The sequence below is a fragment of the Narcine bancroftii genome, chromosome 3 (genome assembly GCF_036971445.1).
Source record: "Narcine bancroftii isolate sNarBan1 chromosome 3, sNarBan1.hap1, whole genome shotgun sequence".
Classification (NCBI taxonomy): Eukaryota; Metazoa; Chordata; class Chondrichthyes; order Torpediniformes; family Narcinidae; genus Narcine; species Narcine bancroftii.
Genome location: NC_091471.1, coordinates 337,302,947 through 337,330,085, shown reverse-complemented (window position 1 = coordinate 337,330,085; position 27,139 = coordinate 337,302,947). Strand labels below are relative to the sequence as shown.

General features: G+C 41.7%; 1 protein-coding gene across 11 annotated transcripts in view; it reads right to left on the bottom strand.

Moving 5' to 3' along the window:
* Window positions 1-27,139, bottom strand: part of LOC138759278 (protein phosphatase 1 regulatory subunit 7-like) — an 85,704-nt gene that overhangs the window by 2,303 nt on the left and 56,262 nt on the right. For 9 of the 11 annotated variants that reach the window (XM_069929449.1, XM_069929452.1, XM_069929450.1 and 6 more), the window contains 6 exons: window positions 24,976-25,027; window positions 23,359-23,428; window positions 20,660-20,776; window positions 20,111-20,198; window positions 17,794-17,855; window positions 3,582-3,657 (listed from right to left, as the gene is read on the bottom strand). In XM_069929449.1, coding sequence (XP_069785550.1) covers window positions 3,582-3,657; window positions 17,794-17,855; window positions 20,111-20,198; window positions 20,660-20,776; window positions 23,359-23,428; window positions 24,976-25,027 — 465 coding nt within the window. The remainder of the gene's footprint in view (window positions 1-3,581; window positions 3,658-17,793; window positions 17,856-20,110; window positions 20,199-20,659; window positions 20,777-23,358; window positions 23,429-24,975; window positions 25,028-27,139) is intronic. The other 2 variants (XM_069929451.1, XM_069929453.1) reach the window with 2 other exon arrangements.

Sequence of the window (27,139 nt, the reverse complement as noted above, 5' to 3'; positions counted from 1 at the left end):
GTGGGCTATTAAAACATATTTGGGCGCAGTGGCGCGCGCCTGTAATCCGGCTACTCGGAGGCTGAGGCTGTCAGATCGCTTGAGATCAGGAGTTCTAGGCTGCTGTGGCCTGTGTTGAGCGGGTGTCCTCACTCAGTTAGGCATCAATATGGTGACGGCTGCAGGTCTCACCAACTTGTATAAAGAGGGCCGAATAATCGGCTTAAGCCAGAAAAAGGTCCTGTGCCAACAAGACTGACAGTGTCCATAGATAGACTTGCAGCACTACCTGCTCAATACAGTGAGATTTGGTCTCTTTAAAAAAAAATATTTGGACAGTGAACCTACAGCCTTTTACTTATTTTTGGCAACAACAGCACAGCAGATGCTAGAAAAAAAAATGAAGGCCGAGAACTGGAGTTGCTCTTTTTGAACTGAATGGTTAGCTCTTTTCCTTTCAACAGAAGGTGCCTGACCTGGTTATTTGCAACATTTCATTTTCACTTCAGATTCCAATCCATCACCACATTATGCATTTAAAACTGAAAGGAAACAGTAAGCACTTTTCAAATTTTCATACTTGATTTCCAGCTGTAAATGTGTTTGCTTAATATGCAATGAGAATGGAAAGAGGTTGCCAATCAATGTGGATCCACGGTTCAACCCTCCACTGTCCAGATCACATAATCAGAAAGCTTGCTGAGACAGAATGGTGTTTCCACTAAGAGTCTACTTGAGCTCATTGCTCACTCAATTATAGAATGGGTCAGGAACCTACCTCTTCGTGAATGAAGAATCCACTCTGTGATCCCAGCTTCAATCGCTGATAGGTTAAGGGCGTTCGTACATTTTTTTGTTTAAATGCAGGCACCATTTCTGTCAGTACTTTCTAATTAATAATTCATCTGGATACTGGTATTTTTGTACAAATTATGTGATCTTTTCAATGTTCCACAGCATCACGTGCATTCCACCTTTTTCCCTAAAGGACTTGCAGGTTGGAAAGATGGGAGGGTGCTAGCACAGAGGGATTGCATAAGGCAAATCTGCACTGCCAATTATGACAGATTATGTTAGATTTTATATTGTATATAGATAGGTTTTAAAGGAGATAAATTGTGGGGTTTTTTTAGTGTAGCTCACAAACACTTCAGAACACGAATCTCATTTAAAATGCCAGAGCTCTGCTCAAGCTAGACAGTCCAGGCTCCCAGTGCCTTTGTAAAGACAATGGAAACTGCTGAAGGACCTCACAAATAGGTGTTAATTGGACATGCTGGGGAGCAATGGATTATTATTTTGGAAAGCAACAGATAAAACGAACTCAGAAGATTGAGTCCGGTGCTGGAATCTTGTCTGAAGGCAGTGTGCTGTTTTAGGATGGTCATGGTTTTGCAAGAAGAGAGAACTGGTTTCTGCAGCATGGCAAGCTGGCAGCTTGTTAGAACTCACAACCTGCCTTCAAAATGGGGTTTGAGTTCAGCCTGTTCAACGTCTTTGTGGTCCATTCAAGAGGAGATTGTTGGCTGTATAATGTTTCTCTTGAAATAAGGGAAACAGAAAAGGAACTCTGATGACCTGAAAGAAAGAGGTTATCATCTGGAAAACCGTGATGGGGCAAATTTCTTTGGCAAGACAGAAGTGTGTCCAACGAGCAACAAATCTCTGAAAATCAACAAGAACCTTCCTGGGCGGTAACCATTTACCCTTCAAGCACCAAAGCCTGGTAAAGATTCATAAATGTTATACTGTGCACAGTATAAGAATTGCCTGATACCGGTGACTTGGAGGAGTGAGACGTGAGATTGGACTGTGAAAGAACCTCTGAACTTTAACACATTGCATACACGTGTGCTTAGAATTAGAAGGGGGTTAAGTTAATAATAAGATAAAGTTTGATCCTGTTTTTATGTTTTAAGTAACCATTTGACTTAGTGAATTTCTATTGCTACTGGGTTTTGGGGTCCTCTGGGCTTGTAACACAATAAAGCTAGTGAAGTATTGAGCTCTATAAATTTGCGATCTTGTGTCCTACCAAAAATACTATTTGCTTGATGGATCATAGAGCCTAATTTTGCTATACTGTGTAAATAATGATCTTGATTCTAAAAAATTTAAATTGGGCATTTAACAGATATTCAGCCACCATTTTTAAGACCCTTTCACCAATCTTTTAATATGCACAGACCATGGAAGATCATTAAAATCCCTTAATCTTGCATGAAACAAGAGCACACATCAAAAATAGAGTACAGAAAAGGACCTGGAAGAATGATCTAAAAACTGTCACAAACACATTTTGCTAATGTCATTCTGGAACCATTGAGGTTTAAGCATGTTAGAAAGACTGGTGCAAAAGTGCTTCACAATATTCCATTACCATAATTTCAAATGACAGACAAACTGGCAGTTGGCACAACCAACCAACTGAATTATCTTAATTCTTTGAGGAGCAATTAAATGAATTTAGCAAATTGTGAGCAAACTAAGCTAAACGCAAATTGTATAAAAAATCTACAAACTAACAAATAACTGGGCAAGAATGAAAAAATGTGAGACTAGCCACCAAAGAAAAAATGGAAAGTAGAATATAATTTTTAAAGGCTTAGTACTTGGGAAATGCATTCAAGATATTGCAGTGTTCATTATGTGGGTGGGAAGGGAAGGTTGAGAATCACTGCTCTAGGCCCAATTGTTACTGAAATATTTTGCTTGAGAAAAATTGTCATTGGCCCATTTCCTTTGGAGTTATGAAACCCTGCACATAACAAGTCGATTAGAGACGATTAAAACAGTGGCTTTCAAATTTTTTCTTTCCAAACCATCTTAAGCAATCCCTTACTAATCACAGAGCATCTATGGCATAGGAATTATTTAAAGTGGTATATGAGTGGAAAGAAAAGGGTTGAGAACCACTGGTCTACACCCATAATTTCATGTACCTCTATCAAATCTCCTTTTGTTCTTCTATGCTTCAAGGAATAAAGTACTAACCTGATTAACTTTTTCCTGTAACTCAGTTCCTAAAGTCCCAGCAACATCCCAGTAAATCTTCTCTGCATTCTTTCAATTTTATTGATATGTTTCCTGTAATTAGGTGACCAAAACTGCAAACAATACCCCAAATTTGGCTTCACTAATATACAACCTTCCCATAAAATCCCAACTCCTATACTCAATATTTTGGTTTATGAAGGCCAATGTGCTAAAAAAGCTCTCTGTGACACCACTTTCAGGGAATTATATATCCCAGAACCCTCTGTTCTACCACACTCCTCCGTGCTCTACCACTTTTGGTGCATGTCCTACCTTAGTTTGTCCTTACAAATCGCAGCACCTCACACTTGTCTACATTAAATTTTATCTGCCATTTTTCAGCCCACCTTTCAAGTTGGTCCACATCCCTCTGTAAGCCTTGAAAGTCTTCCTCGCTGTCTTAAATGATCTTAATAATTCAACATTAAATGTAAAGTTATCTCATCCCTTTAATTACATTTGGAGTAGGAAAACTGAGTGAAGACAATAGAAAAACAAACAGGACATATTACTCAAGCTGGAAGTAAATGAGTAACAAACGACACAAGGCATATTCCAGCTCATACCTGTTGATGTGTGCCTGTGGACGGGTTCCATGATTAGCCATTGGGGTCAATCTTGCTGGTGCTGATGTAGCAAGATCTGCATTTATACAAATACAGTATTATTGTAAAGACAAGACAAACTTCAAGGATTCCAATTGTTAGTTTGTAATGAAAGAAAAAGTTTTATCAGCTTTAACTACATGTGCATACTGTGTTTGTGGAATGGAGCAGACAAGAGATCCAGATTATTTTTATGAACAAAAGAAATTGGGTGAATTGTGCTTTAATCAGGCTGGCAGTAGGTATCCGACCTTTGAAGATGGAGTACACATTTCAACAAATCCTTTGCATTTGGGAAATCAATTTTCCAAGAAAAACACTAAAGAATAGGGCACACTGGTGTAATTCAAGTGCTCAGCCTGCTCTTGAAACAGGGAGCTTCTAAGGAGATCAAAAAGCTTCTGAAGACAAATCCAAGTGCAGCATACAGGACATGTAGCAGAGAGTTTCAATCTTAACTCCAGTTTAAAAGTCATTCACAAATGCCAATTATATCAGATCTGTCACTTAAAACCACAAAATATTTGAAAACACAATTTTACAATGCTTTCAAATATTGTGAGAAATGAAACAAGTTAAAATTTAAAATGTATTTCTTTTCCATTGAGCTTGTATTGACTTGGTTCAGTTGCAAAATCCATTTACCCCTGTGACAGATTATAGATACGTTTTTGGGAGATAAATTGGGGCAGGATTTTTAGTGTAAGTCATAAACAAACACTTTAAAACAGATCTTATTTAAAATACTGGAGCTCTGCTCATGCTAGACATGCAGGCACCAAAAGCCTTTGCCAAAGCTTTGGAGAGTGCCCAAGAGACTTCACTAATGGACTGTAGTTTACAAAAAGGCAACAGATGAAATAACTCATTGGAGCTGCAGGCTGTCTGGACTGGAACTTGCTGTTCTAAGAGAGTCATGTGGTTTTGCAAGCAGAGAAAAAGAGGCTTTTTTCACACAGAGAGAGAGAAAGAATTCAGTTCTGCAGTTTTACAGTCAGCAGTAGCAGCTGGGACTGGAACAGGACAAGCTGGAAAGCTTGTGGAAAAAAACCCGTTTGGAAGCTGGGTTGTGAGTGCTTAGTTCAGCCTTGGTTCATGCAAGAGGAGAGGACTGGCTGTCTAATGTTCCACTTGAAATAAGAGAAACAAAAAAGAACTCTGTGGTGACTTGAAAGAAAGAGGTTATCATCTGGAAAATCCTGAGGGGGCAATTTTCTTCGGCAAGACACTGGTTACAAGGAATCAGTTGAGGGTGTCCAGCAAACACCAAATCTCTCTCTGAAAACCGACAAGAACCTTTCTGAGTGGTAACCATTTACCTTTCAAGCACCAAAGCCTGGTGAACTAAATGTTAAAGTCTGTGCACAGTATAAGAATTGCCTGCAACCAGTGAACTTGGAGGAATGAGAAGTGAGATTGGATGTGAATCAAAGAACTTTTCTGAACTACACACACACACACACACACACACACACTTAGAATTAGAAAGGGGTTAAGTTAGGTTAGTTAAGTCAATAGTGATAAGTTAAAGTGTGATTCTGTTTTCTCGTTTAAAGATAATTAAAACAACTTTTCTTTAAGTGACCATTTGTCTTGGTGAATATATATTGCTGCTGGGTTTTGGGGTCCTCTGAGCTCGTAACACCCCTTTAAGTTAAAGATTATTGATCCAAGTACTATTCCAGAACTCAAATAAACTTTAACAATCCAATACTATTTTGATGGCAGTTCTTCAATTCACAGAGAGGTAGATCACAGAAAATAGCATTTTCTTCAACACTTTTTACAGAGCATTTTTCCCATCTCCACATCCCATTTACCCACTTTAGGTCCATGAACTTCTGTTCTTGGCCAACAATTTTCAAACCTTTGATGAAGGGCTCAAGCCCGAAATGTTGGTTATGTATCTTTGCTATATAAAGTACACTGTTTGACCTGCTGGGTTTCTTTGAGTTTTTACTTTAACCACAGTGTCTGCAGACTTTCATGTCTTAATTTCCATGCTTTTCCTATTTAAGTGCATGTCTTAAATGTCTGGCAGATATCAAGTCTCCTCAAAAGTCCCCTTTACAAATATCTCCTCTTCTTGACCCAAAACCAATTTTACAAAGTGGATGCTGCCTGTGATTGCAGCATTTCTTGGTAAAATAGCAATTTATGCTAAATTAGACCAGGCACTTCTGGTTTTCTCATAGATCACCATCTAGAAGACAAGTACTTGAATCATGAAGGCCCAGAAAGCTACGGAGCTAATGCAGGAAAGTGGAATTAGCGCAGAAAGGTACAATGGGCAAAATGAACGTGATGGGCTGAAGGGCTTGAACAACCTTATAACAACGATTACGAGCTCCCATTTAATTTAGTGTGACTATCATTTTAAGGGTTAAAATGGACTGGAATCATTCACAGCTTGTGGTGACAGTGAGTGGGACCATTAAGTAGAGACATTACTCAAAGAAAAGAGCAATCCAGGAAAACAGATGGGACACTTAGAAAAAGAGAGCTTTTCATTAGGGTCCAACAGCCATCGGATGAACACAGAGGTGGAGTAACTTTGTGTGAAATGGACAATTCAGCTGATTCTCCTGGTCAGGGTAATTATTGAACAACCATGACCATTGTAATGGTCATTTTGATTGTCCCGTATCCAAGTAAACAGGAGAATTCCTGCATTGGATCGTGACCATTGTGATGGTCAGTTCGACTTTTTGAGTTGGAGTCAGGAGGCTGCAATTGAATTAATCGATTAGGGAATCATTGAGATAATAGATAAGGACATTTAAAAAGAGGGATGGCTGTTAAAGCAGCCAGCAAACAGAGTGGCTCAGAGAGAGACATTTTGGCTTTGTTTAGTAGTGGCTGAGGAGGAAGTTGTTCCCAGTAAGGTAAGATTCTTTATGTTTGTCAATTAACTGAGGAATTGGGTACTGGAGGCAGGGGTTAGGGCAGTCTAGTGTTCTGATGTGGGAAGTCAGGGACATCATCCTCAAGAGGTGCACCCAGCTGCAACTCCTGATCAACCGTGTTTGGGAGCTGGAGCGACAGCTGGATGAACTTCGAATCATTCAGGAGGAAGAGGCAGTGATCCAGAGGAGCTTTATGGAGGCAATCACCCCTAAAGAGCCAGGAGGATGGCAGCTGGTGACTGTCAGGGACGGCAAGGGGAAGAGGCAGAGTACCCATGTGGCTGTTCCCATCAATAATAGGTATACTGTTTCGGATATTTTTTGTTGGGGATGACCTACCAGAGACAAGTTGCAGTGGTTACATCTCTGGTCGGTCCCTCAGCTCAAAAGGGAAGGAGGGAGGAGAGGAGTGCAGTAGAGATAGAGATTCGATAGTTAGGGGAACAGATAGGTGGTTCTGTGGGAGAGATCAAGAATCCTAGATATGGTCTGTGGCCTCCCTGGTGCCAGGGTCTGAGATATCTTGGATGAAGTTCTCCCACTTCTAAGGAGGGAGGGTAAGCAGCCAGATGTCGTGGTCCATGAAGGGACCGATGATGTGGGTAGGAAAGGTGAGGAGGTCCTGCTAGGAGAGTTTAGGGAGTTCAGTGCAAAGTTGAGGCACAGGACTCTAGGGTGGTAATCTCAGGATTGCAACCTGTGCCACGTGCTGGTGAGGCTAAACACATAGCCAAAAAGATGGTGCAGAAGGGAGGGCTTCTTCTTTCTGGATAATTATGCTTTGTTCCAGGGAAGGTGGGACTTGTTTCAACAGAACAGTTTGCACCTGAACTGGAGGGGGACTAGCATCCTTGCAGGTAGGTTTGCTAAACTAGCTTTGCGGGGGAGGGAAATCAAAGTGATAGAGCAGATAGTGAGGTGGGGTCGTGTGAGGACTGCATGTAAAGACAGAAAGCAGAGGCTTGTACATGATAGAAATGATCTCAGATGTATCTATTTCAATGCAAGGCAGATAAGCTTAGGGTGTGAATTTGCACATGAGATTATGACATTATTGCTATTAGTAAAACGGTTGCAGGAGGGGCAGGACTGGCAGCTCAATGTTCTGGGGTTCTGATGTTTCGGACATGATAGAGTGGGAGGGATGAAAGGGGGAGGAGTGGCATTGCTAGTCAGGGAAAATATCACAATTGTGCTTAGACAGGACAGCACTGTGAACTCATCTACAGAGGCCATATGGGTGGAGTTAAGGAACAGGAAAAGTGTGAGCATTATAGACCACTCAATTGCCCAAGAGCATTGGAGGCACAAATCTGTCGGAAGATAGCAGACCATTGTAAGAAACAGAAAGTTGTAGTCGGAAATTTTAACTTTCCGCCTATTGAATGGGACTCCTGTACTGTAAAAGGACTGGATGGCTTGGAGTTTGTCAAATGGTACAGGAAAAGTTTTCTAAATCAATACATAGGGTACCAATGAGAGAGGATGCAATACTTGATCTCCTATTAGGGAACCAGGCAGGTCAGAAGTCTGTGGAGATGGGCACTTTGGGTCCAGTGACCATAATGTCATTAATTTCAAGTTACTTATGGATAAGGATAGGTCTGGTCCTCAAGTTGAGGATGTGAATTGAGAAAGGCCAATTTTGTGGAAATGAAAAGGATCTCGCAAGATTCGATTGGAATAAGCTGTTTTCTAGCAAGGACGTGTCTGGCAAGTGGAAGGCATTCAAAGGTAAGATTTTGAGAGTGCAGAGTTTGCATGTTCCTACCAGGATTAAAGGCAAAGTTAACAGGAACCTTGGATTTTCAAGGAATATTGGTGATATGATTAAAAAGAGAGGTGTATAACTGTGTAGCGTGAATAAAAGCTCTCATGACTGGAGGGAGAGCATACAGTTTTATTAGCTTATAATTGAGGGTAGGGTCTTACAGTGGCCTTCAGAGCAGCTCAGGGTTTAGGTGGGAAACTAGGGTTCTATATGGGTAGCTGGGGATGGAGCCAGCCACCAGTGAATCTCAGTTCACTGCATTCACCCCTTCCTGCAGAATTTAGGGTCTGTGGATGAAGACAGAGAACATTGATTCAGAAAAAAAATATACAATTTACAAATTTAAATGGTCTGGGGGTCTGGAGATCCTGGTGGAGCACCTAAGAACAGGAGGGTCTTGGGATCCTTGAGTTTTGTGGTCCCCTTCTGGGGGAGGAGTGGCGGGCTGGGTCTCCGGCTCTACGGTAGAAGGGGTTGCACTTTCCTCCTGAACTGGTTTCCCTGAGGCCCTGATTCAGGGTGGTGGGAATGAGCTCCGTAGCTTGCAGGGCACTTGAGGCAATGGACCCTCTGTTCTGGTGGGCGCCAAGTCCCTGATGGAGACTGTCCTCCCTGTCATCCGGGTACTCCACATAGGTGTATGTGAGATTGGCATGGAACAGTTTCACCTTTCCACCTGGGCGGGGGGGGGTGCGGTGTCAGTCTTGCTTCTCCTCACATGCTTCCTGAGAAAGTCCGGACCAGGAGTTGTATGCCAGGATGGGAGTGTGATTCCCAATGCCAACCTTTCAAAATTGAATAGAAGCTCATGAGGAGTACTGTTGGTCACAGTACAAAGTAGCAACCAATGAAGGGTGTGCCATAGGATGGACTTCCTGCCAGTTTGATAGCCTTCCAGATCGTGCCTGTTCAACCTGCCTGTTCCCCCGGGGGTTGTAGCTCGTAGTCCTGCTGGATGCGATGCCCCTCGCCAGCAGGTACTGACATAGCTCGTCACTCATAAAGGATGAGCCCCAGTCGCTATGAATATAACTGGGAATACCTGAACAGGGTGAAAATGGAATTTAGGGCCTTTATGACTGACAAAGTGGACATGTCCGGACACGGAATGGTGAACGGGAAACAAGAGTACTCATTGTGATGGAGGATTAAAACCATGTGCCCAGATGCTTTTTGCTTATGTGGAACTGACAACACTGGGGCCACACTCAGGTCACCTTACTGTCAGAACTAGCAGATGTAATTAAATTCAGCCATGGGGATTTATCTGAAGATACACTTTGAAATGGAATTCCACTGTGAGGCCCAGGGAAAGCAGTTGTCAAATGCGACACTCTGAAATTGACGAATTGTTCACAACCTGTCTTGCTCGAGAAGTTTGTATCTACGAGAGAAAGCAGGAAATCATAACATCCTGGTTCCATAATAATTAATCTTCTAAATTGTAGAATATAATGTTCAGTTTTGATTTTGACTGACAAATGTTAGAAGGAGTAGGCACATGATTAATTGTTTTTGGGGTATATAAGCCTGTGGTCCTGCTGCTGAAGTTTAGACTCTCCGAGGGGTGGGAACACCCCTTGTCAAGAAGGAAGAACGGCCAGAGTCCGAGCAACGTCCCGGTCGGGGGAGGTGGAGAAGCTGCTACCGGCGCCCTGACAACCTACTACAAGTGTGCAGTCGTTGCCTCGCTTTGGCAGTTAGGACCAGTCCAAGTGTTGATAAGTATAGTTGGGAAGGGCTTGCATATTGTAGTGTGAAATCAGCTTTTGAATTTGTAATAAACATTTATTTAAACTGAAGTGCTCTCGGTGTGTGTGTGTCTATTTTCTTTCGGTAGCTCAAACACTGTGACCAATCTAAATCGAACAAAGTGAGAGGTATAAGTTTACCCAGGACACCCATCAATGATAGAGAGGAAGTGTTCCTGTTCGTGGAGGGGAAGGGTCCCTTAAAATCGACACTGAGCCATTCAAAGGGCCTGGATGACTTGATCAGGTGCGCCTTTGCAGCGTGGTAGAAGTGCAGCTCCCACTCTGAGCAAACCTGGCAAGACCTGGTCATTTCCCTGACACCTTCCATGGAGAAGGCAGATTGCGTACCTTGACAAAATGAGCCATGCGGGTGACCCCTGGATGGTAGAGCTCATTATGCAGAGACTGGAGTTGACCGGTGAGTGCAGAGGCACAGCTTCCTCTGGATAAGGCATCTGGAGGGTTATTAAGGGCTCCTGGCTGATAGGCAATGTCATAATTGTAGGTGGAGAGCTCGATCCTCCACTTAGCAATTTTGCCATTTTTGATTTTGCCCCTCTTGACATTATTAAACATGAATGTGACAGAGCGCTGGTCAGTGAGGAGTGTAAATTTCCTACCAGCCAGGTAATGACTCATGGGTTCTACAATGGCTTGCGCCTCCTTTTCCACAGAGGGGTTCCATAGCTCATGGTCTTGCAATGCCCAAGAAAAGAATGCAACTGGCCTGTCCGCCTGGTTGAGGGTAGCGGCCAGGGCTATGTCCGAAGCATCGCTTTCCACTTGCAAAGGTACATTCTTGTCCACCGCGTGCATGGCGGATTTCACAATGTGATTTTGGAGATGATTAAAAGCTGTTTGGGCTTCAGCCGAAAGGGAGAAAATAGTGTTTTCTTTAAGAGAGGGTGAACCTTATCAACGTCTTGAGGGATCCACTGGGCGTAATATGAGAAAAACCCCAGGAATCTCCTCAAAGCCTTCGTAGACCTGGGAACGGGAGCTCTAGCAGGGGGTGCATCGGATCGGGGCCAATGATGTCATTCTCCATCACATAGCCAAGGAGAGCCAGACGTTTAGTTCTGAACACGCACTTGCTAGTTTTGAGACTTCAGGTATCGAGCCTTCAAAGCCTCGATGGCAGCGTCCTATGTAGTGCAGTCCCTGATGACCGCATACCCTTTTGTTCCTACCCTCAAAATGAGTGTGGACCTCCTGAGTTCATCGGTTTGGAAGACATCTCTGGTCACGTTCAGGTAGGCCTGGAAGCAATCGAGCCAGTATGCAAACTCCTTGGCCGTGTCGGGGGACAGAAGGTCTATCAGCTGCATACCTGGCTTGAATAGTGCTTCCATTGTTTAGGGAATAAGCTAAGAAAATTGTAACATGAATAAAAGCTCTCACAACTGGAGGGAGAACATGCACCTTTATTAGCTTATAACTGAGGGTAGGGTCATACAGTGATCTTCAGAGGAGCTCAGGGTTTAGGCAGGATATCAGGGTTATATTTGGGTAGCTGGGGGCGGAGCCAGCCATCAGTACAACACACCACCAGTGAATCTCAGTTCACTGCAAACTGGTATAGGCAAAAAAAGAGCAAATGAGGTACTTGCAGAATGTAGAAAATATACGAGAATACTGAAGAAGGAAACCAGGAGGCTAAAGAGAAGGCATGAGGATGTTTTGGCAGATAATGTAAAGGTAAATCTGAATAATTTCTACAAGTATATTAAGAGTAAGAGGGATAACAAGGGATAAAAATGGTCCACTAGAGGATCAGAGTGGTCAACTATGTGTCTTCTTCTTCTTCTTTGGCTTGGCTTCGCGGACGAAGATTTATGGAGGGGGTAAAAAGTCCACGTCAGCTGCAGGCTCGTTTGTGGCTGACCAGTCCGATGCGGGACAGGCAGACACGATTGCAGCGGTTGCAAGGGAAAATTGGTTGGTTGGGGTTGGGTGTTGGGTTTTTCCTCCTTTGCCTTTTGTCAGTGAGGTGGGCTCTGCGGTCTTCTTCAAAGGAGGCTGCTGCCCGCCAAACTGTGAGGCGCCAAGATGCACGGTTTGAGGCGTTATCAGCCCACTGGCGGTGGTCAATGTGGCAGGCACCAAGAGATTTCTTTAGGCAGTCCTTGTACCTTTTCTTTGGTGCACCTCTGTCACGGTGGCCAGTGGAGAGCTCGCCATATAATACGATCTTGGGAAGGCGATGGTCCTCCATTCTGGAGACGTGACCCATCCAGCGCAGCTGGATCTTCAGCAGCGTGGACTCGATGCTGTCGACCTCTGCCATCTCGAGTACCTCGACGTTAGGGGTGTGAGCGCTCCAATGGATGTTGAGGATGGAGCGGAGACAACGCTGGTGGAAGCGTTCTAGGAGCCGTAGGTGGTGCCGGTAGAGGACCCATGATTCGGAGCCGAACAGGACTGTGGGTATGACAACGGCTCTGTATACGCTTATCTTTGTGAGGTTTTTCAGTTGGTTGTTTTTCCAGACTCTTTTGTGTAGTCTTCCAAAGGCGCTATTTGCCTTGGCGAGTCTGTTGTCTATCTCATTGTCGATCCTTGCATCTGATGAAATGGTGCAGCCGAGATAGGTAAACTGGTTGACCGTTTTGAGTTTTGTGTGCCCGATGGAGATGTGGGGGGGCTGGTAGTCATGGTGGGGAGCTGGCTGATGGAGGACCTCAGTTTTCTTCAGGCTGACTTCCAGGCCAAACATTTTGGCAGTTTCCGCAAAGCAGGACGTCAAGCGCTGAAGAGCTGGCTCTGAATGGGCAACTAAAGCGGCATCATCTGCAAAGAGTAGTTCACGGACAAGTTTCTCTTGTGTCTTGGTGTGAGCTTGCAGGCGCCTCAGATTGAAGAGACTGCCATCCGTGCGGTACCGGATGTAAACAGCGTCTTCATTGTTGGGGTCTTTCATGGCTTGGTTCAGCATCATGCTGAAGAAGATTGAAAAGAGGGTTGGTGCCAGAACACAGCCTTGCTTCACGCCATTGTTAATGGAGAAGGGTTCAGAGAGCTCATTGCTGTATCTGACCCGACCTTGTTGGTTTTCGTGCAGTTGGATAATCATGTTGAGGAACTTTGGGGGACATCCGATGCGCTCTAGTATTTGCCAAAGCCCTTTCCTGCTCACGGTGTCGAAGGCTTTGGTGAGGTCAACAAAGGTGATGTAGAGTCCTTTGTTTTGTTCTCTACACTTTTCTTGGAGCTGTCTGAGGGCAAAGACCATGTCAGTGGTTCCTCTGTTAGCGCGAAAGCCGCACTGTGATTCTGGGAGAATATTCTCAGCGACACTAGGTATTATTCTATTTAGTAGAATCCTAGCGAAGATTTTGCCTGCAATGGAGAGCAACGTGATTCCCCTGTAGTTTGAGCAGTCTGATTTCTCGCCTTTGTTTTTGTACAGGGTGATGATGGTGGCATCACGAAGATCCTGAGGCAGTTTACCTTGGTCCCAACAAAGCTTGAAAAACTCATGCAGTTTGGCATGCAGAGTTTTGCCGCCAGCCTTCCAGACTTCTGGGGGGATTCCATCCATACCTGCTGCTTTGCCACTTTTCAGTTGTTCGATTGCCTTATATGTCTCATCCAGGGTGGGAACCTCATCCAGCTCTAGCCTTAGGGGCTGTTGAGGGAGCTGGAGCAGGGCGGAATCTTGGACTGAGCGGTTGGTACTGAAAAGAGATTGGAAGTGTTCTGACCATCGGTTGAGGATGGAGATCTTGTCGCTGAGGAGGACTTTGCCGTCTGAGCTGCGCAGCGGGCTTTGGACTTGGGGTGAGGGGCCGTACACAGCCTTTAGAGCCTCGTAGAAACCCCTGAAGTTGCCAATGTCCAAGTCGCCATAGGTCAACTATGTGTGGAGCCTCACAAAATGGGGGAGATCTTAGTTTTTTTTTTGCATCAGTATTTATTCAGGAAACTGGCAGAGTGCATACGGATAGAAGGGAAACAAATAGAAGTATCATGAAGCATATGGAGATTAAGGAAGAGGAGGTGCTTGCTGCCTTACAGCAAATAAAGGTGGACAAATCCCCTGGGCCATATGATCATTCCTCGGACCTTGAGGAAGACAAGTGTTGAAATTGCAGGTGTCCTGACAGATATATTCAAACTTTCCTTCGCCATGGGAGAGGTGCAAGAGGATTGGAGAGTAGCTCATGTTGTCCCTCTGTTTCAGAAAGGCTCCAGAAGTAAACCAGGCAACTACAGGCTAGTGAGCCTGACATTAATAGTAAGTAAATTATTGAAAGGAGTTCTGAGAGATGGGCTATATAGGTATTTGAACAGTCATGGGCTAATTAAAGGACAGTCAGCATGGCTTTGTTCATGGTAGATTGTGTTTAATGTATCTTGTAGAGATTTTTGAGGAAGTTACCAAGAAGGTAGATGAAGGAAAGACAGTGGACTTTAGTAAGGCCTTTGACAAGGTCCTACGTAGGAGGTGAGTTCAGAAGGTTAAGACACTAGGTATATATAGAGGGGGTGGTAAACTGGATTTGAAATTGGCTGTGTAGGAGAAGACAAATGGATGGTTGCTTCTCAGACTGGAGGCCTGTGACAAGGGGTCTGTGTTGGGACTATTATTGTTGTCTGGATGATAACGTGTTAAACTGGACCAGCGAGTTTGCTGATGACACAAAGATAGGAAGCGTCGTGGACAGTGAGGAAGATTTTCAAAGCTGGCAGACGGCTCTATACCAAGTGAGAGAATGAACTAGTAAATGGATGATGGAGGTTAATGCAGACAAGTGTGAGGTATTGCATTTTGGAAGAGCAAATCCAGGAAGGACATATGCTGTAAATGGTACAGAGAAACGTAGAGGAGCAAAGAAACTTTGGGATACAGGTACATTGTTCCCTGAAGGTGGCGTCACAGGTGAACAGAGTTGTAAAGAAAGCTTTTGGCTTTTATAAATTGAAGTATTAAGTATAGGAGTTGGGATATTATGTTGAAGTTGCTTAAGACAAGTTGCTGCAGTTCTGGTAACCTAACTACAGGAAGGATATTAATAAGATTGAAAGAGTGCAGAGAAGATTTACTTGGATGTTGCCAGAACTTCAGGAGATGAGTTACAGAGGAAAATTAAACAGTTTATGACTTTATTCCTTGGAATGAAGAAGGGGAAGATCTGATAGAGGTTTTCAAACCTATGAGGAGTATAGACAGAGTAAATGTGAGTAGGCTCTTTCCACTGAGATTGGATAAATACAAGAGGACATGGCTTTAATGTAAAGGGGGAAAGGTTTAGGGGGAACATCTTCACTCAGTGTGAGCAGTGGGAGTGTGGATTGAGCTACCATCTAATGTGGTGGGTGTGGTTTTAGGGATAAATTAGATAGATGTATGGATGAGAGAGGTCTGGAGGGTTATTGGTCCTAGCTGAAAAATAGTCAGAACAGACTAAAAGGGCAGAATACCTGTTTTCTGTGTTCTATGGTTCCATGATGTGTGCCTGGGTTTTGGAAGCATTGTGGAAGTTGCTTGCTTTGCTCCCCTAGAAAGAACTTATGACAACCATTTGTCCAAAAGGTTTTCTCAGCAAGAAACCCCGACAAGGATTAGTGAGTTTTTAACAGTCCAGTCACTTCCACCTCCTTTGTAATTACTTCTGGGGCACCCGTTTAAAAGTCTGAGTTTTAAATATGGACGTCTAAGAATGAAATTTGCAATGGCTTTCCAGAATTCTTCATAAGCTGAGGAGGAGTCACGTGATGGAGTAGTGGCCGGTCAGGGAATTCCAGCCCTCTCCCGAAAAGTTTAAAAAAAAAACACACAAAGCACAAAGGTACAAGATTAAAATTTACAACAAAGTAAAAATAAAGGTGAGAAGAAAATGGCAGCGAAGAGAGAAAAGTCGAAAACAACGGGAAGAAAAGAGGAAGAAAGAATGTTGGAAGAAGAAGGTGAAGGCCTTACCTGTCCGAAGAGACCCGCCACGGAGAGAGAAGGCCGCTCCCTCAGGTCAGTGGAAGTCCCGGGCTCGGGACTACAAAAATGGCTCGCAGAGCCAAGTAAAAGTGCGCGATGCGCATGCAAAAAAACACACTGACGGAAGGGGGGAACAGCTGCGGAGTCGATCTCCACAGCTGAGAGAGACACGTGCAGCACAGCAGCAGGTGCAGAACAGAGAAAATGACAACAAGAAAGAAGAGGGTAAAAAGAAAACAAGGAAACAACAGATGGTCAATCCAGAGGAAGAAGAAGAAGAAGAACAGAAAGAAGTGGAAGAAGAAGAGAAAGGCAAGACAATGGATGTATCTTTTTTTAAAGAATATATGGAATCAGTAAAAGAATGGCAATTACAAGAATTTAATGAGATAAAAAGAATTAAGAATGCAGAAGAAAAAATGAATAAAATAGAAATGGCCATATCAGAGATAGGAAAAAGAATGGAAAATATGGAAGAACGAGAAATAATTGTAGAAATGGAAGTAGAGGAATTAAAAGAGAAATTAGAAGAATCTAATAAAAAAGTTAAAGAGGCACAGAAGATAGATATAATAGAAAACTATAATAGAAGAAATAATATAAAGATAGTGGGCCTTAAGGAAGATGAAGAAGGCAAGAATATGAGAGAATTTATAAAACATTGGATCCCCAGGGTCCTAGGAAGACCAGAATTACAGGAAGAAATGGAAATAGAGAGGGCATATAGAACTTTAGCCCCGAAACCACAACCGCAGCAAAAACCAAGATCCATTTTAGTAAAATTCTTAAGATATACAACAACAGAATTCTTCATAAGCTGTAATGGTTTGGGTATCACACACACATAAATATATTTGCATATAATTGGGATTAAGTTTAGATAAGTTATATTATTAGTAGTTATTAATAAATATTGTTTTAAAAGAAAAACAATAACCATCCCTTGAATTTCTATTGTTGCTGGTCAGTGACGTAACAAGACAATGCCTACAATCATGTCAAATTACTGACATTAAATCAGTCATGGCAAAAAAAATGGCCAAGATTCTAACTTTAATGTTTCTATTACGTCTGAACAACTCAAAATGATGACTAATGATCAAAATATTGGTACAACATTTCCCTTGCTCCATCATTGCAGCATTTTGTTTTGTGCATTTCAGTATATCACTAATCATCCTGCTTCTCAAAGGTGAGGGTCTTCATCTGAACCATGCCTCAGATGAGGGTTGCCACATCCAATGAAGATCACTCTGTTTTTGCCTCGCCTCCATTCCACCATTATATGCAACTTCAGAAAGATCTTTTTTGCATACAACATTCACAGCCTGCATCTTGGCAAAGGCTCTGCAATCAAAAATTAATTGCAATGCCCTTCAGGAAGTGCATCATCTTGTAGCTCAACTTCTTTCATGGTGGAAAAATTGACAGTACAATTTCCATGACTTATTTTTCAGGGTGGGGAGGGAAGCTCAAACTATTACTGGTGTTCAAGAGAACATCACTTTAATACGTTCAGAGTTTCAATCCAATTTCCAGGCAGATGTATATGGAATTTTTTAAAATTTATTTTGATGATGCTTGGATAATCTTACAGAAAGTCCAAATTCTTATTTTTATGAATTGCAATATTTAAAAGATAAATTAATTAATTTGAGATGTTAGGAAGAAATAAGGCAAAAATGAATACAAGCCCAGGACTACCGTTAATGTATAAACCTTTCATTATAAATCATGCCTGCCGAATTTGTCATTTAATATTAATAAAGACCAAGAAGATAGAAAAAAAAACTGAACAGTTACTCACATGAAGATTTCCATGGTAACTGCTTTGGTAGAGACTCTATCAAATTCTTCACCTCAGTGAACCTGCATTCAGAGACCACAAAAAACAACAAATATAGAACTCACAAGATGCAGCAAAAGGTGAATTGTCAAGGAAAAGTAATAGAGGAAAAAGTCAGTGAATTGAACTGTGCTATCATTAATACAAAATTTATCCTGACCTGCTGGAAGTACAGGATTTACTACTCTTGTCCAACAGCAGATAGCAAAATGCCAGAAATTCCCTAGTACAATGCTGGGAAAAATATTTCTCTGATCCCACATTTGTCCAGACATTGCGAAGGACTGGAGGTACCATTTATGGTTTAAAGGCAGAAAGCACATTTTTTTTTAAAAATTTAATTTGAACTTTAATTTTGGAATAATTTGTAAGCTATTTTGCTTTTAATTAGGTTATTTTATTTTTGTTACATTATTTAGATCAGAGTGGAACTCGGGATGCCTTTCCCTTAACTGCAGAACAAACATGGGAGTAAATGGCGGCCAAGAAACTAAATAAAATCACAATATAGTGGCAGTCTGCAACGTGAACAGAATTATGTTTTCTGTTCATAGGAAAGTTATAATGCCAACAAGCTACATACCAGTTTTATTCAGGATTGCTCACCAGTAAATAAACAATAAATAAGCTTTTACCTTGCATTCAGTTTGCTACATTTCACACTCTCTAATATACAACTGTCCTCCACCAGTAAGAGATGAAGGCAACAGGGATGATAATCAATAATTACCCTGCTGGATCTCCAAATTAAATTTAAAAACCCAAGACACACAGGAGACTGAAGATGCTGGAATCTGAAGCCAAGCACATTACTCAGGAAAACACATCATGAGTTCATTGAAAAAGGAAGAGAAGTTTTTTAAAAAAAAATTAAAGCCAAAAGAAAGCTGGAGGATGAAATCATCAAGGAACAAAATAGCAAAATTTCCACAAGCATGTAATTTAAATAGTAATATGAATAGAGTAATTATGAAACTTAGAAAAGTTTATTATTTAGAAATATTATTGAAATTGCTAAAATATTAATCACTGCTCCAGTATTTATTAAGCTCTGATGTACATACTTTACAAGACATAATTTTAACTACTTAAAATAAAAAAAAATAATTAATCAATCAGAGGATCCAGAAAACAATTATTTTAAAAATATAGTAAAGAGATGCATTACCACATATACAAGGAGAGTGAAGTTTCTTCAAATATACAAAAGGGAAGCAAAACTGCCTATCGACATCAACATGAATAGGCATTTCTTTTTCAGTTTTCATAAAGTGAAACACTTGAAATTAGCAAATCTCAATGAAAAATATCGATAACAGGCCATTTCAGCGCACGAATATGTACAGGAGGTGTAGGTTAATTGGGGGGCATGGATCATGGGATGAAATGGCCTGTTAAATTAAAAATTAAAAGGTTGGCCACCCCAGTACAGATGATTGTGATAGCTGCAGTGACAGATTAACCATTAGGCTGAGTAGGCTTAATCCTAGGGGCTCGGAAGGGAGAGGGGCTCGGCAGGGGCCTCAGGCTCCCAGGCAGGAGTGGGGACTTCGGGCTCTACAATTCTTTTGACCCCAAAAGTTCAATCACCCCCCCACCCCCCGGCATTTATCGACCCTCCCTGGCATTTTCGACTCTTTGGATAGTCCCATCAACCCCTAGGGGTCAATATCAACCACTTTGGAAACCCCTAATATGTCATTTAACGTAACTTTACTTTATTCTATTAAATGAAGGGTGGGGCTGGGGGCAAGGTCAAGGGGAGCCTTACTTAAAGCTCAGCCTTGGGGCACAGGTGGTAGTTAATATGCCACTGGATAGCTGGTACACGTACCAAGGTTCTACATTACAACATCATGCTCTTGCACATTGGCAGTGAATGAAAAGCAAACAAACCACAATTGTTGAAAGTCTAAAATATATGCAGAAAGTGTGAGAATGAGTAGGTCAGACAGCATTCAAGTCACTGAGCAGTTCACTCCAAATTCCAGAATACACAAGGTCCACTTATGAAACTGATATACATTACTAAATCCCAAGGTAAATAAGGTAACATTCAGAAAATGTAACAACCAATCAAATCATTCAGTCTCCATTGCTTGCACTGACAATTACAGAAGTGGGAGCCTTTTGCCCATCTCCTTGATGAAGGGACCCTTGATTCACCAACAACCTGTAGGTCTGGCCTCTCAATGTACTGCCAGCCTTGAAGAGAACCCAAGACCAAATGAAAGTACTTGAATTCAAAGTTATTTCTTTATTTTAAAGGACTTGCTACCTTCCAACAACTGATTGTTGAAGATCCTCCATTTCAGACTCAAAATCCTTCAAACAACTTGTGATTTCCTGCAGACTCTCGAGGGCAGCTATTAAAAAAAGGTTTCATTTTAGCAAAGGAAAAGATAAATGCAGATAAGAGACAAAAACTTTCAATGTTTTTTTTTTAAATCAAAAACATTGTCTTTAAAGATGCTGATGTGTAATTGTTATAAAAAAAAGTATCAGAAGAAAAAGTGAGGAATTTGCCGGACGAAACAGAAAGTGTTGACGACCTGATTGTAAAACCACTACTAAAACGAATGATAAAACTTTTGGAGAATCCAACATGCATGAAACTGACAACCTCCAAAATTGACTTGGGGTTTCCAGGAATTAAAGATTTATCCTAACCCCTGCTTCAAACAATTTTTAATTAAAAAAAAAAATATTTGGACACTCAGCACTGTAACAAACCATTTCGGCCCAGGGGTTGGTGCCACCCAATTAACCAACACACCCAGTATGTTTCGAATAGTGTGAGGAAACTGGAGCCCCCGCGAAAACTCACGAAGACACAGGGAGAACGTACAAACTCCTTTCAGACAGCACGAGATTCGAACGTTGGTCCCAATCGCTGGCTCTGTAAAGGTCTGCGCTAACCACTCTGCCAACCATGCCGCCCTTACTGGAAAAATGTCAGAGCACTTTAAATCATATTTAATTAATTACATTTATTAAATGAGAGCATATTGCAGTCAAAAGAAAAGGGCTGCCTAATTGATCCAAGAATCATCCCAAAAAAATCACAGGCTCAATTGTGGTAGATGTCTACATGATGCCCTGCCACAAGAGGCAGCCCACATCACCAAGACCCCAACCACCCTGGTCACAACTTCTCTCTGTTACCTGAAAACCACCACCTTGAGTTTCTTACCAACAGCTGTCAGACTCTTGAACCTCCCCATTACATGAATCATGAACTGTCCAACAGTACTGTTGCATCCCTCGAATTAGTGTGAATATTTATTATCTACCTTATGTATTTATTTTCTTTTTTAATTCAATTATGTTTACTATTACACTTCTTTTTATACAAGTACCTGCTAGGCAACAGCAAATCACAATTGTATGTGACAAAAAAAACTCAAAAAATGGTTTGCCACAGACTAATAGGGTCGAAAGCACCTGCTTCTGTGCTGTAGTGTTCTATAGTTCCATCATTATCAAATGTGAGCAATGCCCGTTCGTTTTCCAGTCAGTGTTGAAAGGTGGTTCTTCATGAGGATGAAAGATGCGCAGAGCAAACAGTGATGCAAGCTCAGGAGCTGGGTGGTTACAGGAAGTTGGTCAACCGTCTGACTTTTGAAAATGCTCCATTTGTTGTCATTTAATGCCACACAACCATTAGTGTCGCCTGGTGCAGCTGACAGAACAAGAGAAAGATGAGCAAAAGAGAATCCCTTCAGAGTCACTGAGTGTCAGTGGATTTGCCTCCAGCCATCCCGCAGCCGCACAGACTAATGACTGATCGATCGGCAACCCAAGCTCCAGATCCAAACCTCCAATACAATCAGGAACCCTCCAGTGTCCAATGCCTTTTGGGCACAATTTTTGCTCTCAGCACCCTTTTAAATCTCAGTTCCATTATCTGGTTTCCACGAGCCAGTCTCTAACAGCCCAAAACCTGTGAGGGTCCCCCCAACCACAAGTTGCCCACAGGCCTGTGTGGGTCCTTCAGCCACTAAGCCCCTCGCTGGTCTGCTGCCATGTTCACCGTCTTGCCATCTTGTATGGCTGCCTCCTCTGCTTCTCCCTCTCAATGGAGGAGGGAGTATTCTCCCCATTTCTTCCCTGTGCCAGTCTGCTGCTCCCCCCAGAGTCTGCAACTTCTCAAGGCCACTGCCAAGCACAGATGCCGCCATCGTGGGCGCAGGCCTCCATGATTGTAGGTTAAAAACACATCAGCTCGTTTACAGGCTGTTCAGAGCAAACTGCATTAGGACCGATCTGTTGAAAGCTTCAGAGCAGCCCTGTATCACCGCTCTCGCAGAGTTCACACCAGCAGCAATGTCGCCATTAAAGGAGCACTGCCGTATTTTTTAATGAGATTAATAGATATAGCACAGTTACAGGCCAGGTTCAGCGCCAGAACGAATGTTAGAGGGGGCACAGTGGAAGGCTCATAAACTCGCTCAGCTGGGGTGGAGGGGGGGGGGGATTGCTATTGGATGCTCGGACCTACTTTCCGATGAACATTAACACCATCCACCCTTCCAACGTAGGAGACGAGGGTGCTGCTTTTATTGAGTCAAGCATCACTAGACGCTACTGACACTTGACGCATACTAGTGACACGGCCGGGGATGGGTGGAGAGTCGCTAGTGTGTGTCAAGCTAGATACTAGTGATGCAGGAGGGGTTGGGGGCGGGAGTGATGGCTGTGACCGTATGTGGGGCACAGCACCTTGCTTGGCGGCAATGGCCGCAGATGTCCCCCCTTGGTGCCAACCCTGTTACAGGCCCTTCCGGCCCATGAGCCCATGCTGTCCAAATACACCAATTAACCAACAGACCCCATACATTTTTGAAGGGAAGGAAGAAATCAAAGCACCAAGTGAAAACCCATTCAAGACTCATGGGGAAAAAGTACAAACTCTTTACATTCAACAGTGGGTCACTGGTGCTGTAATAGTGTTGCAGTCGGGCTAACTGTGCCACCCTAACTCTCTATGGGGCATGTAGCTGGAAAAGACATTTGTCAAGTACAAACTAACACCTGCATGTGTTTTCAGGAAAGCTTCAATGTATTTTAAATGCAATCACAAGAAGATTTCTAGCTTTGGTAGTTGTAAAATATTAAAAGATAAGCCGCGAGTCTCAATATATTCCTGAATCACACCTCATCACTTTCACTGAATGTAGGGCAAAGTTAAATTGAAGATTTCACAGTTCATGAGTTTCGCCAAAATGCGGCAGAAGCACAAAGCACAAAAAAAGTCTAAAACAACGTAAACAGCCAAACATTGCATTTGAATTATTAAAGGCAGCAATAATGCAAGTATTTTAAGAAAACAATTTCTTTTTGGTGTAATAAAATGGAGCACGTGGGCAGAGAAAAACTTTCTTTTGTGGAAAATAAGTAGGGAGTAATGAGCTGTGAAATTTCAATATGAAGACTCCAGTAATACTCATAACTAAATCCATAGGTGTGACTGAATTATATGCAATATAGTTCAAGGCATCTAGTAATCCCTTCAGAGTAACTTACCATTGGTTAATGATGTTTTTGGAATAACTGGAGCATTCTGCTTCTCGTTGGCAGAATGGTTAAGGATAACCTACAGACGAAGAACAAGACCATTTATTTTGTTATTGTCGCACTTGCTGCATTGGGCTAACTGTGCCACCCTAACTCTCTATGGGGCATGGAGCTGGAAAAGACATTTGTCAAGTACAAACTAACACCTGCACGACTCTCCAACCACCCCCGGCCGTGTCACTAGTATGCGTCAAGTGTCAGTAGCGTCTAGTGATGCTTGACTCAATAAAAGACCGTTTCACTGTTACCATAATACTTTTCCAGTAAAAGAAATGCATGCAGAAACGTTGTTGTCAGCTACGATTTTGGCCTCAATGTGTGATAGTATTTTGCAGCACAAGTTTCTTCACAAACATTTTTGCTACTAAGCTTTAAAGGCTACATCTACTAAAATTCCTGTTTATTTGTTACTTGGAAAAATATGTAGGAGAGAATCAGAAGGATTCAGCACAGAGTCTACACCAACCCTGTCATATCCATGGACATCAATCCTACATTAATCCTATTTTTAATTCTCCCCACATTTTCATAATACACCAGATTCAACTATTCACCTATGCTCAGGGCAACTTAAAGTGATCAATTAACATATCAAAATTAACATGATCAACCCCATACATCGATGTGAAATAGGAGGAAACACAAGAGATCAAAGGGAAAACATGCAAGCACCCACAAAGTTTTACACCTAAACCTAAACATCTGTTAGTCCTAGATGGTCTCCCCTTCAAGGTAAGCAGGCTCAGGCCTAGTCATTACTTGGAGGGGAGACTGCCTAGGAAAACTAGGTGTTGTTGGTTTCTTTGAGGGGCGCTGGATAAAGTGGCGACTCTCTGTCTGCTTTGCGGTGGAAAAAAGTCAAAGAATTTCATGTATGTTACATTCTAAATGTAGTGTTACAGGACAATAATGGAACCTTTACCTTTAGTCTTGAGAAAATATATTTATTTAAATTAAGGGTTTGACTTCATTCGCAGTGAGCAATCCTGTATTTTCACAACCTGGGATTGGTGTAATGAGTATCCAAGGATCAAATGGGATCTTGATTCAAAACTACATCTTCCCTGATGTAGTGAGTCACAGTGAAAATGTATGGAATTAAAAACTGCAGAGCACCAATGCAGAGACCAATGCATACCTATCTCTGCAAACTTTGCTTGGATCCAAGGCCTTTTTACTCAAAAGCTATCACATGTTTTGCCTTCAACTTGAAATTTCTATGAAACAAATCCCAGTCTATTAAAGTAGACTTTTTCACAATTTAGAGCATTTTTTTCCAATTTACATTTGTCCTTTACAGAACTTGGTTAAATCTTAAATGAATGATAATCAAATGATAATTTGTAGGGACTAGGATTGAACAGCAATAACGAATCGCCGGTTAGTTAAAACTACATTATTGCAGAGTGATGGTGTGCAAATATGATTTAACTCTATTTTACATACAGAGCTGGAACCAAGCCACAGTTTATTAGAGGATGAATAAACTGAAAACAGAATTCTAATCCAAATTTATGACATTAGACTTTCATCATATCAAGATAAAAAAATCCTTAACATACTCACCTCATCCAAGCACTTAAGCTGAGGCATGAGGAGAGAGATCTGCATGAGATGCCTACAAAAAATCATGACTTAAATGATAGATTTAAATCAAACAAATTCAACACTCCAAAATTCAACACCAGTTCCACCTTTGATTATTAAAAGGGGTAGGCTTTAGTCAATCTGAATTATGAAATCAATATGCCCTATCCTTTAATTCCTGTAGTGTTCAAACATCTCTGTTTTAATAAGCTCAGTGATTATTGAATATGAACAGTTCTGTAGAGAATGGCAGCTCACAAGTCCTGGAAAATACTACAGACACTGGCAAAAAAGTGTTAGAAATTGTCAGGAAAGATCTGTGGAGAGAGAAACAGAATTGATCTTTCCTGATGAAAGTATCTGATGAAAGGTCATCAAACTGAAAGGTAACTCTTTTTAGCTCTCCATAGATGCTGGGTGACCTGATGAGTATTTCAAGCATTTTCTATTTGAACCCCTGGTTACATGATTATCAATCAAGATAGAGAGGAAAATAAATAAAAAGAAAGGAAGGGTTACAGTATTGGATAAGGAAACAGTTTCTGCTCTTAAGAATGATATGCAAAGTAGATATCAAAACTAGACTGCTTAAGTTGAACTAAGGAACAAAATGGAGGGGCATTCAATTGCAGGAAATGTTCTATTCATTCCCAATCTATCAATGGGAGAAAGAGGAGAGGTTAGGAGAAAGTGGCTGAGGCACCAAAACAATAGTGGGAAATTTCAACACCCAACAGTAATTGGGCAGAAAGTATGCAGAGGTTATCAAGGGTGCCAAATTATTAATATACATTTTAATCAGTACGTCACAAGCTAAACAATAAAAGGACCAATTTTGGACAGCTTCTGTGAAAGAGGTTGGTCTGGTGGCAGTGAGAATACATTTCAGCGATCAGAGTTCATATTTAGTGCAGGTGCAGGTAGACAAAAAAAAGCCAAGAGTGCCGAAGGCTTCGATCACGTCGGAGGTTTGGGTCTGGAGCTCGGGTTGACGATGGTTTAGACTGAGGTCTATGTGGGTGTGAGAACCAAGAGGCAAAACCATGGCCACTCAGTAATAATCATGGGACTCACTCATTTCTCTTTCTCTGACTGTAAGGGGCGCCAGACAATTTCTGCTGATGGCGAATCTTTGCCTTCCAGCAGACTAAAGTCAATTTTGTGTAATATTGCACCTGTTGTAAGACAATAGAGGAATCTTGAATTATGAGTAAAGCTTCTCAATTGTGGAAAGTCAAGTTTTACTAAATCGTCACAAGATTTAGCAAAGGTGGGTTGAATGTACATTAGTATACCTGTATCAGAGTAGCAGAAGACATTCAAGGAGGAGAAAATGTACATATGTTCCCTCATATACAAAGTTTGGTATTCCTAAAGCGAGATTATCCCTGGCATGTCTCTTCCCCCACCCCATGTCATTGAGCATGCAGAGCAGCTCCATATAACGGTTCATAGTTTGAATTAAAAGGGAGGATTTGAAAAATAGGTGTAATTAACAAAATCCCAATAATGTTCTATGAATACATAAGTAGCAACATGACAACAAAGAAAATGAAAGGAGCAATTAGAGATCAAAGGCAATCTGTGTAAGGAGGCAGAAGGTGTCAATGTGATTATTAATGAATAGTGACTGTTTTCACAAAAGATGGGGACAGTGCAGACCTTACAATTAGGAAGTGTGAAGAACCACGTGGCAAATGTGAAGAACAATGAAATATTTAACATCAATGAAAACAGATAAATTACCAGGTGGGAACAAAACATTTCCCAAGCCGAAAAGAAAAACAAGGGAGGAAATGGATAAGGTTATTAACATTATTTTTCCAGTCATCTTCAACCAAAAGCATCACTCCAAAGGACTGGAAAGCAGGTAATATCGAATCATTAATCCAAAAGGAGAGATAAATTATGGATCAGTCACCAAATTATTGAGAATCAATAGAACTCATCATTTGGAAATATAAATATCAAGAACAGGCAGCAATGATTTTGAGGAGGCAATAACGAAAATCAATGAATGTAGAAATAGTCTACGTGCATTGCTTCATGGCTTTGGAAATAGTTGCAAATAACTGACTGATCATCAAAATGAGAACTCATAGGATCCAAGGGAAATTGGAAAATTTAATTCAACATTGAATGT